The sequence below is a fragment of the Carassius auratus genome, linkage group LG48F (genome assembly GCF_003368295.1).
Source record: "Carassius auratus strain Wakin linkage group LG48F, ASM336829v1, whole genome shotgun sequence".
In the NCBI taxonomy this organism is placed as follows: domain Eukaryota; kingdom Metazoa; phylum Chordata; class Actinopteri; order Cypriniformes; family Cyprinidae; genus Carassius; species Carassius auratus.
This window is the reverse complement of record NC_039300.1, coordinates 971,111-983,739: the sequence shown is the minus strand read 5'-3', so window position 1 is coordinate 983,739 and position 12,629 is coordinate 971,111. Positions and strand designations below refer to the sequence as shown.

At 39.7% G+C, this 12,629-nt stretch overlaps 1 protein-coding gene across 4 annotated transcripts in view; it reads right to left on the bottom strand.

Annotated features, from left to right (window-relative positions):
• Window positions 1-12,629, bottom strand: part of LOC113068638 (IQ motif and SEC7 domain-containing protein 1-like) — a 109,198-nt gene that overhangs the window by 63,324 nt on the left and 33,245 nt on the right. The window contains exon 1 of one of the 4 annotated variants that reach the window (XM_026241420.1): window positions 2,667-3,258. The exons of the other annotated variants lie outside the window; for them this stretch is intronic. Coding sequence (XP_026097205.1) covers window positions 2,667-2,743 — 77 coding nt within the window. The 5' untranslated portion in view covers window positions 2,744-3,258. Of the gene's footprint in view, window positions 1-2,666; window positions 3,259-12,629 lie in introns of those variants that run through there. 4 annotated transcript variants of the gene reach the window in all.

Here is a 12,629-nt window from a genome sequence, read left to right as displayed (position 1 = left end):
ACAGGAACGCACTGGAGCCATCTACAGTGGATTCAATAATTTTCCTCCACAAAAACACGTAGGCCAAGCCTAATTTTGGTGAATAAAGTTTTTTCAAATGATAACTTAAATTTTATGTGCCCTCCAGAAGTTTGCACTCTCCAAGTGAACGATGCCTTGTGGTGCCATCCCAAAGAGATTCAAAATCACTTTCATGGACCTTTTCCTGGACTGTGCCCAGCTGGTGGAATGACCTCCCGATCTCAATTCGAACAGCTGAGTCTTCACTCATTTTCAAAATCTAAAGACTCATCTTTTTCGCCAGCACTTAACCAACTAATACTAGCACTTACTTTTTCTTTTTTTTGTCTAAAAAAACAAAACAAAAAACAACAACAACCTGGCTACGTGTTCTGTACTAGACTAACTGGCACTTGTATACTGTTGTTCTCTTGTTGGTCTGATTGCTCCTATTGTTCTCATTTGTAACTAAGTATTAATTTAGTCATAAATGCATAATGTTGGCATTATTCTTTTATTAAATTTCAGCTGCTAGCAGTGTTAATTTCGTTGACTAAATATTTTCGTCATTATTTTCGTCACGAATATATTTTTGCTGACGAAAACGAAACGAAAACTAAAATAGAAGGCACTGATGGAGACTAAAACTATGACTAAATTGATTGACATTATCGTCAACGAATAAAGGACGAGACGAAAATAGACTGTGACGAAAATCAAATCAGCAGACGGGAGAGATGCGAGGAATGAGCAAAAGAACCGGCAAAACAGAACAGACTGCATGAGAGAAGAGAACCAATCAGAGCCTGACTTATTGAGACGTGAAGCGAAGGTTTTCAGTTTTTATGAGCTCCCGGGAAGTCGGCATTCGAAGAGGTGATAGGGACTTTAAGCAACAGCCTCTGGTGGAACGGCAACGCCATTCTGGCGTTGTATTGCGCCTGCGCGAATTTAACTGCTACTTTGTGACTTTCTAATTTAACGGTCTACTACGGGAGAACAGCTGATTTGCCAGAGTCGCTACAACGTGAGAGGTTAGGTAAATAAATGTTATGTTTTTAGACTTATTTACATCATACAATATTAAAAACTCCTCTTCTGACAAAAGATTGTAATTTAACGCCAAAAGCAATCCTTCTCTTGCTTTTTTAAATTATATATTTTTTTGGATCTCAATAAATGAATTAATGCTGCGTTGCGCTGTTCTGTTTTACCGTTGCTTAGTGACTTTTACGTTCTTGGCTACAGCGGTGTGACGGCAAACTTCCGGTCGCTGTAGCCGTTCCATTCGCAGCTGTTGCTTAAAGTCCCTACTGTCTAAAAGAGCGACAAAATGTCCACAGCTCACTTCACGTTTGACGACGAACAAAACAAAACAAAGTGTAAAGCATGCAGAGCGCTCATTCGTGGCAAGAACACAACCAATTTGAAAAGACATTTACAGACGAGCCACCCGGACATTTTCTCAAATGTAATTTTACAACGATGTTCTTTTGTTTATTGAGCTAAGCAAAATTGGAATAGTGCAGTGCGTAGATGTTGTAGCATTAAATATTACGAACTGAAAAGTACTGTAAAATAGCCCCTTCTTCAAATTAGATGCGAGCACAATACTAATACGTAATACCATGATAAATACATTTGATTAATACTAATGTTTAGTATATTTTATAATGTTCTACTTGTTGACAATATCACAAATATTTCTATATTAGTCATGTGAAACATGAATGTTCACATCCTATCATTATACATACAAATCTAGCAATATTGTAGTATTTAAAACATACAATATTGCTAGACAAATGAATACCTTATAAAATCTTGTTACTTTTTTTATCCACCTAGCTGCCAACTTATTAAATATTTACTTTAAATGTATGCACTTATTGTTCAGCTCAGCTGTAAACTTTAAGGTCCTGGACCTAACTTTATTTTTCTTTTATTGATGGTCAATTGGCAGCTAGTTATTGTTTACATTATCATGACAGTGTTTGTTGCTGCATAAAAGCTTTTGAATCGAAATAAAGACACAGTTGTGTTGAAATAAAGTTGAATTTGTGTTTTATATATTTTGGTTAAGTTTGTTTCCTATACCAGCTGTAAAAAATTGTCTAGTAAATCTGTTATTGATTTTAGTCGACTAAAATACCAAGCAATTTTAGTCGACTAAAATACCAAGCAATTTTAGTCGACTAAAATAAGACTAAAATTAAAACAAATCAGATGACTAAAACTTGACTAAAACTAAAAAGAATTATAGTCAAAAGACTAAGACTAAAACTAAATTAAAATTTCGTGTCAAAATTAACACTGGCTGCTAGTGGCGAAGCAAATCCGACGAAGCCTTTATCTTTATCTAATTTCATTTTTGCAAAATACTATAATAAATAGATAAATAATAAACCATTTACAAAAGTTTAGAATGACTGATTTACTAACCATAACCAGCTGAAAACAGTGCCTATACAGCTATTGGTATATTGGTTAACATTAACCAGTAGCCCACATGGTCAAGGTGACATTAGCTGAAAAGTCATTTTGATAAACAATTAAAACACAAAACAACTCACAATGTCTGTTCAATTTAAATTATGCTTGGGTCAATACAGAATTATTTTGAGAGCATGCAAAATGTTTTTATTTGACAAGCAACTCACACTTACCTTTTGAAAAATGCGCTATTAGGCTGTAGGCACAAAAACTGCCAGTAATCCAAACACAGAGCTTTAAATCTTGACATTTTCAGGCTTAAACACTCAGTCACATGGCAAAATGATCAACCTCCATTTTCACCTGAGAACCACAAGCCAAAGATTCATGCAGCAGATGAACATCAATGTGCATTTATCAAGATGACTGCAGGTCTTTCAATGCTGCAATGAGTCTGATGGGCCAAATACTCATGACAGTCCAACAGTCCCGCTTTCTGCTTTCTCCTGCATCTGTGAAGAACCCAAAGCATCCTGAAGAGCTGACAGCCAAACCCTGTACACTGTGTATCCAGGAGGAGATTCATACAGCATTCAGCCTCTTTGATAAGGAAACCAGGTCAGCTCCAGATCCATCCTCACTGCATCAGCTTCAGCTTCTACACACATAGATCCAGTCTCTGACATGCATCTCAGCATATATATCAGATTGACATGCATTTGCTGGCTATAAGAGTGAACTTCCAGAGTACAGATGGTCCTTGCTGCAGGATTTTCCTCAACTCTTCTCTACGAGTGCATTTCAGCCACTGCATCCATGAAGAGATTTCCACCTATATATGCTGAATGCCGGTTGCCTGGCAACAACATCACTACTAAACTTGCAAATGGTTTGCTGACAATACTCTGTTGGTTCAGCTGTCAGAGGGGAGGGACTCCCTCATCCTCAAAACAATGATGTCATGTACACAAAACACAGTGTATATTAATTCTACTGCATTGAAAATAGTGTGCTCTTGCAGCAAATAGAGACATGTGAAGCAGCTTTTCTCACCAGACCCATCAGTAAGGCTCAAGTACTCCTCCAAAGGGCCATTATTACAATGATTCACAACAGAAGCTCTGGAAACGTACTAATTATTATTATTATTATTATTATTATTATTATTATTATTATTATTGTGCAATAAGTAGATTTTAAAATTTGCAGAAAATGTGAGTGATTGTTGCCTAAAACTATTATGTTAGGGTGTTGCTAAATGAGGTTTTCTGAGTGTTTGATGGCTTGAAAATATGCTATAGCTGTTCAGGTGGGTAATACTCAAATCAAAAGAGCATATTCTCAAGATGTAGAACGGTTAGTTTGTTCATTCATAACTTCCAGGCTAAAGCACTTTTGCTTTTCTTTTTTGGCTGCTTCCAATAATAATCTGTGGTTTGTTAAAAAACACAGCAGTCAGAATTCTAACAAGGGCCAGAAAACATGACCACATTAGTCCAATATTACCATAAATACACTGGTTATGCATTACATTCAGTATCTTTTAAAATAAAATACTCTAGTTTTTAATAAAATGCCACGGTCACTAGACTTGAGCACGCACAAATTTTATACAGTGCATCGGTTGTAGTCAATCAATCAATCAATCACCTTTATTTATATAGTGCTTTAAACAAAATACATTGCGCCAAAGCACTGAACAACATTCATTTGGAAAACAGTGTCTCAATAATGCAAAATGATAGTTAAAGGCAGTTCATCATTGAATTCATTGATGTCATCTCTGTTCAGTTGAAATAGTGTCTGTTTTAATTTGCAATCAAGTCAACGATATCGCTGTAGATGAAGTGACCCCAACTAAGCAAGCCAGAGGCGACAGCGGCAAGGAACCGAAACTCCATCGGTGACAGAATGGAGAAAAAAACCTTGGGAGAAACCAGGCTCAGTTGGGGGGCCAGTTCTCCTCTGACCAGACGAAACCAGTAGTTCAATTCCAGGCTGCAGCAAAGTCAGATTGTGCAGAAGAATCATCTGTTTCCTGTGGTCTTGTCCTGGTGCTCCTCTGAGACAAGGTCTTTACAGGGGATCTGTATCTGGGGCTCTAGTTGTCCTGGTCTCCGCTGTCTTTCAGGGCAGTAGAGGTCCTTTCTAGGTGCTGATCCACCATCTGGTCTGGATACGTACTGGATCCGGGTGACTGCAGTGACCCTCTGATCTGGACACAGACTGGATCTGGTGGCCACGGTGACCTCGGAACAAGAGAGAAACAGACAAATATTAGCGTAGATGCCATTCTTCTAATGATGTAGAAAGTACGGTGTTATGTGAAGTGTTCCGGTTCCAGTTTACCTAATTAATGCAGCCTAAAAATCCTTTAACGGATTTGGATATTAAAAGCATATTAGTATGTTATGTGTATGCCAGGTTAAAGAGATGGGTCTTTAATCTAGACTTAAACTGCAAGAGTGTGTCTGCCTCCCGAACAATGTTAGGTAGGTTATTCCAGAGTTTAGGCGCCAAATAGGAAAAGGATCTGCCGCCCGCAGTTGATTTTGATATTCTAGGTATTATCAAATTGCCTGAGTTTTGAGAACGTAGCGGACGTAGAGGAGTATAATGTAAAAGGAGCTCATTCAAATACTGAGGTGCTAAACCATTCAGGGCTTTATAAGTAATAAGCAATATTTTAAAATCTATACGATGTTTGATAGGGAGCCAGTGCAGTGTGGACAGGACCGGGCTAATATGGTCATACTTCCTGGTTCTAGTAAGAACTCTTGCTGCTGCATTTTGGACTAGCTGTAGTTTGTTTACCAAGCGTGCAGAACAACCACCCAATAAAGCATTACAGTAGTCTAACCTTGAAGTCATAAATGCATGGATTAACATTTCTGCATTTGACATTGAGAGCATAGGCCGTAATTTAGATATATTTTTGAGATGGAAAAATGCAGTTTTACAAATGCTAGAAACGTGGCTTTCTAAGGAAAGATTGCGATCAAGTAGCACACCTAGGTTCCTAACTGATGACGAAGAATTGACAGAGCAACCATCAAGTCTTAGACAGTGTTCTAGGTTATTACAAGTAGAGTTTTTAGGCCCTATGATTAACACCTCTGTTTTTTCTGAATTTAGCAGTAAGAAATTACTCGTCATCCAATTTTTTATATCGACTATGCATTCCATTAGTTTTTCAAATTGGTGTGTTTCACCGGGCTGCGAGGAAATATAGAGCTGCGTATCATCAGCATAACAGTGAAAGCTAACACCATGTTTCCTGATGATATATGTAGTCTCACATAGCCGGACCTTCAGACTGATGGCTGAAGGTCTGGAATCTATGGCAGCTTTCATTGGACAAGGCCTGTCCATAATCACAGTTTGTTTCATTCAGCGTCACGTATCGTGCTATGGAAATGTCGCTACGTTAACAGGCCAGTGAGTAAAATACTCTGATGTATTTTAAAGATTCTATGAAACAAACTTTAAATATTTGACATACTTTTGAATATCCAGTGTTTAGCTGATCCTGATAAGGGCTTGCCATCACAGTTGTAAACTCAATGGCTTTCTTCTTTCGTGAGGTGGTTTGGCGCCACAATATTTTTGTTTCCACATCTCCTGGAAATCTTGTATAATTCAACCAATCCGATGATGACTTCGACACTCCTAAAGTGTTTCCACTTTTGTGTCCCATAAACATCAGATGTTTAGCCAAAAGTCCATGGGTGTTAATGATATAACACTGTAATAATGATGTCACACTCTGTCTAATTCAACAGAATACATCCAAAGTGTAAAAATATACATGCTACTCCTCTTTACTTCAACACATGCAGGTTTATAGTTTGTGTTCTATTAATTCAACTAATAGGTCACACCATAGTTGATCAATCTTATTTTGGTCACAAACTTTGGAATGCTGTGAAATTTGAATGTGCTTGTGTTTTCTGTCTCCTGCATTCACATTCTGAATGGAAGAAGATGCCCCTTTACTGTGGGAATGGGTTGTCTAATAAAGAAACACCAATTAGACACTATCAGTGCTTTGTGTCATAGCATGTCCAGGTACCATCATATTCACCTCCTCCACACAGTACCTCATTCTATGAACAGTGCATTTTCAAGCTGAAAACACATGCTTCAGTTTGGATTGATTAGTGCAGCTCACAGGAGACAGTCTCAGTTTGCAGCATATACTAGATGCATGGAAGGATTCATGACAGTCTGCGAACATCAACCATTAGCATGGAAAGAGTCATAAAAGGCTAACAAAGAAGAGAACATGCACTCTTTATGTAGTTTTAAAACAGCTGCTAATTATTCTACTTGTCACAAAAAACGGCATCACTGATGAGATGATTTCTTCATTTTTTAAGCATGAACTATATAAAATATTGAAAAAAAAATGTACGCATAAAAAGAAAAGAGACATGTTAAGGAAAAAAGAGCACTGATAGAGTCCAACATTTATCCGAGTGTCCTCATCAGTTGTAAAATGATGAAAGTAACACTAGTCTATATCATGAACTGCTTCACTGAAGGTGTGAACTGGACCATCAGCAGCATCATTCACCCAAACCACTTGTCATCTGTATATCGGTGAGAATGCTTGAGTCTGTCCCAACGTCTCGGGCCATAGGCAGAAAACACCCCGCACAGACAGCCAGTCCATCACAGGGCTCACACTCACTCACACCTGTGGGCAATTCACCGATTACACGTCTTTAGGATTGTGAGGAAACGTCTCAGGTTACGAATGTAAACATGGTTCCCTGAGTAGGGAACGAGACACTGCATTCTCTAGGGGTCGCTATGGGGAACAGTATACCCATGCCACCATGCTCAGGGGAGTGCAGGCCAGAATCATGGTGAACACTAAGTACCAACACTACCATTTCCACGGGAGTTGCCCCTGGGACGTTTAGACGGCTGTCTGTGACAGTACCCCTTACGGCCAAAGGCCTAAGCTACATACCCAACTTAATTGTTAGGGCCTCGGCAAGGAAAGATTCCTTTAAAGGGATACGGCTAAGAACCTAGCATTTTATACTAAGTCTTGCCTGTTACACAGGGGCTACCGCTAGCTTTCGCACAAACTTGCTGAAAGAGCTGTCTCAATAGATCTCTAGTAGCAACACCCTGTTTAGATAGGTTTCCAAGGAAACATAGGTGGAGTGGCGCCCAAGATGAATGGGGCTTTTACCAACTCAAGAAAGGGCACGAAGCAACCACGTGAAGCCCTCACCATATAGGATTTTAGCAAGAACTCAGAATACTAGCGTGCAAACTTACCACAGTGTGGATTTCAGAAAGTGTGCAAAGACTTCACGAGCACACTTACCATAGCATGGATTTTCAAATACCATTCTGACAGAGCAGCTCATAGATGGATTGGTGCATCTGAAAACAGGGTCATCAACTCAATCTGTGGAAGTAATACTGGAGCACTTTGGGGAAAAAAAACAGAGAACTCAGTCTCATATGAGAAGACAACTCAGAGCTCAGAGTAGCGCGCTCATAGGCGACCCTTCTTGGAAAAGGGGAGTGCTGCTAAACTTGACCAAAATTGCCCAAATAGCTCCTCATGTTGAGGGAAGCGATGCTTGAAGTGTATAAACAAATACATACTGACTGAACGGAACCCAAGGAACCAAGGTTTATTCATCTCAAGAAAGGGAACAAGGCGGAGCGCGTAACTCTTACCATACAGGATTTCAGTGCGCAGAGTCTTGCGTGCACACTTACCACTTACTTGGATTTTAGAAAGTGCGCGAAGTGTTCACGTGCACACTGACCACCATGTGGTTTTAGTGTGGTTTTCATGTGGCTAAGTACAAAGCTTAGCGTGTGTACCTAAAGGTTCCTAAGCATCGCAGATGCGTTGAATCGCACGGGAGAGGCAAGCTCAAATTTTCCAAACCTTGGGCAAGGGGAGCATCACCTGAGGCAGCATATACAAGAAAACTTCTGTAACTGCCACCTCCACTTCCCGCTGGATGCTACAGCACAACTAACAAGCCAGGAGTCCCCTTAGGGTGATCTGGCCAGACATCCATGAAATTCCCTGCAGTGCTGTGCCAGGCCTGATGATCAAGGAGGCTCCCGCAGAAACTTGTGATCTCAGTCACTTAATACCGGAACATGAAGCTGGATGGCTGGTACTGACGAGTGTTTAGTAATTACTGTAACTGAGCACTGCAAAGGAAACTCACAGAGTTTATTAGTAGACACATAACCACCAGAAATGTAATACACATACGTTTATACAGAAAGGGTTACATACTCACCCACCCTCCTGCACTGGAGCCCCGCTCAAGGGGCACCTCCTTTTAGTCCGGACCATAAGTAGGGTGGTTGCTATGAACATAGAACCAGCCAAAAACATTATAGGTCCAGCATAGGAGACTGTTATGTGAGAGGTTTCCACCTAACCTCGATCAGGTGGAGAGCTGGTGGTTACAGTGGAATTAGGACGGGGAAGATAAAAGCAGAAGTAAAAAATCCCTAAAAGGAACGAGTAGATACCTCAGTATCACTCTGTTTCGGATGAGAACGCTGCCTCATCTGGATCACATCCCTTAGGTTCTGCTTACCTCCTCGTGACCCACGGTTCCTCTTACCCCTGCCCGCAGGTGGGGGAGGAGTGCGAGTCACGACACTAGCCTTCTGTGCCAGTCTTTGATCCTCAGATCGAGACAGGCCAGGACCCCTATGTTGTTCAGGCTCAGACCCGGACCTTCGTGGATTGAAGGATCTGAAAGCAACAGAGTGTGCCTTCGTCTCTCTGAACCTCCAGATCAATAGTCCTGCCCATGGTGGAGGCGGCCTGCTTGGTAGCACGGAGAGAGATCTTTAGTGTGGAGCAGCTTGGCTACCTAATCAGGAGAAAGGCCCTCGCCTCTATCCAGGTTTCTTAGCAGATCAATCTGATATGCTTGAAGCACCACCATCGTGTGTAATAAAGCCACAGCCTGATCTGCTGCTGCGTATGCCTTGCCATTTAAGAGATATGAATTTCTTGAAGGGGCTTAGATGGCAAGGAGGGAGATTAAGAGAGGATGTCTCCCCTGCAGAAAGAATTTTCTTTTTAGCACTTTCTACAGGGGGCATCCTCTCATTGCCATTTTCGCACATCGCCTCAATGTCGGCACAACTTTTATGCCGAAACCGATGGATGCAAGAAGAAAACGGCCTCTTTCATTTCTTTCCAATCTCTATATGGAAATCTTGTAGAAATAGAAGGCTCACCTGAGCTGGAGGGCTATAGTAAGAAACGATCATCAAGGTTTTTTTTTTTTTTTTTGTGGCCTCACAGCATCACCTTGTTAGCGCACTCTCATGACAAGTCCAACTTTGCCGAGGCGTAATCCATAACCTCCAACTGCTAAACATACGCAGGGCAGGAGAATTGAGAAAGCTCAGCCTCAGCTTATTCACAGCGGTGGGTCCTGAACTGCGGGAAGCAGATGGCTGCCTTTTTTCCTTTTTTTCAATGAACGAGAGCGGAGCTTTTTCGTTGAAAAAAATGCTCACAATGAACGCAGATTTCCTCCTCAAACATCACGTGTGTGCTGTTATCAAATAGCGCAGACACAGATGCACACATTGTCGAAATACTTGCTAGTAGTCACTAGGGCTGTCAACGAATATTCTAAATTCGAATATATATTCAAATAGTTAAAAAAAAACGAATTTCGAAGGTGAAAATTAATATTCAAATAAAAAGAAAATGTGGAAAAAAAGGCCCGCGGTAGTAGAGGCGTGGTTGTCTGCTTTGCGAGTGGGCGCGCTAGTGCGTCTGAGGGTTCAGGGACAGGTCACAGGAGTCGCACTGTCTGGCACAGCATCACTGCTGAAAGTTGACGCGTCTTCATGGAAGATGCCAGCAAGTGCAGAGCCCAACTCGACCGCAGCAGAGAAAATTAGGTAAAATTGTTGACCCGCGAGATAAAGTTGTATGCAAGCTATATAAGATACAGTTAGCATACCATTCGACCACGAGCAACATGAGGTCACATCTCAAAAATGTGCACCCAAATGAGCATGGCATAATGTGTGGAACTCCAGCTAAACAGTCACGTCTTGACACTTAATGTTACTTTGCATCGCCCGCCACAAGCTCTTTGTCTGCAACACAACAAGAGGCCATAATGGATAAAATAGTTTCGTTCATTTGTAAGGACATGATGAGACCGATCAGTATCGCGGATGGGGCAGGCTTCGGGGAGTTCTGTCAAGCAATGGATCCGAGGTTTGATTATTTATCGTTTCATGTTAAGGAAAAGTTCCATGTTTACCACAGCACAGCTCGCTCGGAGCATTCAATGTCAGTTCTATATGCTGTAAAACTTCAATTAATATTAATAATATTTGTTAAAATCACTGAATGAAATATATTTGGGACAACAGTCACGACCTTAAATTGTTTGCACAAAAATTTGTTTGTTCATTTAAACCATTATGCGTAGAGAACGTGAGGGTGAGAGAGCATGAGGTCTGCAGTCTTGGCCATTAGTTGATTTCCTTGTTTTTGAGTAGGTAATACGTTGTCATATGTTTAAACTTAAATAGACTATCTATACAAGTAGTTATCTCTCTTTGTATTATTTTGGCCTGTTATTGACGTAATGCGCGTCATTGACAACATACGCAACCAGATGTTCGAATAGTTCGAATATTCGTGTATTTTTTAGAGGGACTATTCGAACGTCATTTTTGAGCAATTTTGACAGCCCTAGTAGTCACCATGATATACAGAGAAAGACGTGTTCTCCCAGTGCCTGTTTACAGTTGCGCGGTAGTGACGTCAGAGGCTGATTTTCAAATAAAAATCAGCACATAACAGATTTGTTATACTGTACTTAGAAGTTTGTGAACTGGGATTGAGCCATCATCTTGATGTAATGATCTGTGTTGTCCACTAGAGGCAGGGTAAGAGCTTTTCACACATGAAACAGTAAACCATGGGTCATTCTAAACCCAAGTGAGTGTGATTTCACCAAGTACATCATGTTACTCGATCAACATTCTTGTTAATCCTGGAACAACATGCCAATTAACCAAATAGAATTGAAGGATAACTTTTCAGGAAATATCTGTTTTAGGCTAAACAATCAGGGTTAGGTGCTTCTACACCCTTGTTTATCAGCTATCATTTTACACTGATTTTAGTAATAAGTTATGGGTAAGGTTAGGTTTAGAGGTAGGGATTGGGTTTAGTCTATATTTTTGGACAGTAATGTTGATCCAGGATCATCAGAACATGTTGATCCAGGAAGATGTCTTACTTGGCAAAATAACAGTGACCCTAAACCCATCCATTTTTTTTTCATCACACAATGTAACTATATTTATCAGCCAGCTCCTTATATAAAGTTGGCTATGTAAGTTTGTCTAGCTTTCTGCTAGTGTACTCATGTAGTGTGATATTTACTATATATTGTAGCAAAACGTCTCAAATGTAAACTTAATTATTGCCCAGTTCTGATCTGCTAAATGCGACTATAAAGATAGTAAGAATACGAAATTAAACATTAACATCAAATAATTTGAAATAATCTGTATTGTGAAAAACTCTATATACATAAACTTGACTTACAGTATAACATTAGCCAGCCATGCGCTCAGCTTTACCTTTCATTTACAGTGTGCGACAAATGAACAGGAAGTTAAATCAGCCATGTTCTGGACTCAACATTTGAAAAAATAAAAATAAATAAAAGCAAAAACAATATATGATGAGATGATACCATGTGATGAGGTCATGTGGCAAGCATGCAGAATACTGTTTAAGACATAAATATTGCTTAAACTTTCACATAAAAAAACAGATAAGCAGTATACAACATGTACTTATAGTATAATGCAACAATAGTATACCATTTTGGACAGTCCTTATTATTCACTCAAGAATAACTAAAAAACTATGCACAAATGAAAAAAAAAAACACACACAACTTTCCAGATATTGAGTGCCAAAAAAATTACAATAATGAATACAAAAACAATAATAATGTACAAGAGGGTCCAAAAAAGAAACCTTTAATTTGAACCTTTACATGCTCAAGACAATATGCTACTAATATCGGGCAAAACAAATACATCTGTAATACAGTAACTGATTCTTAAACAGATATTGCTTTTTCATTTCATGCATCACTCTTAGGTACTGAATAAAGTTCTCTTCCACTCGT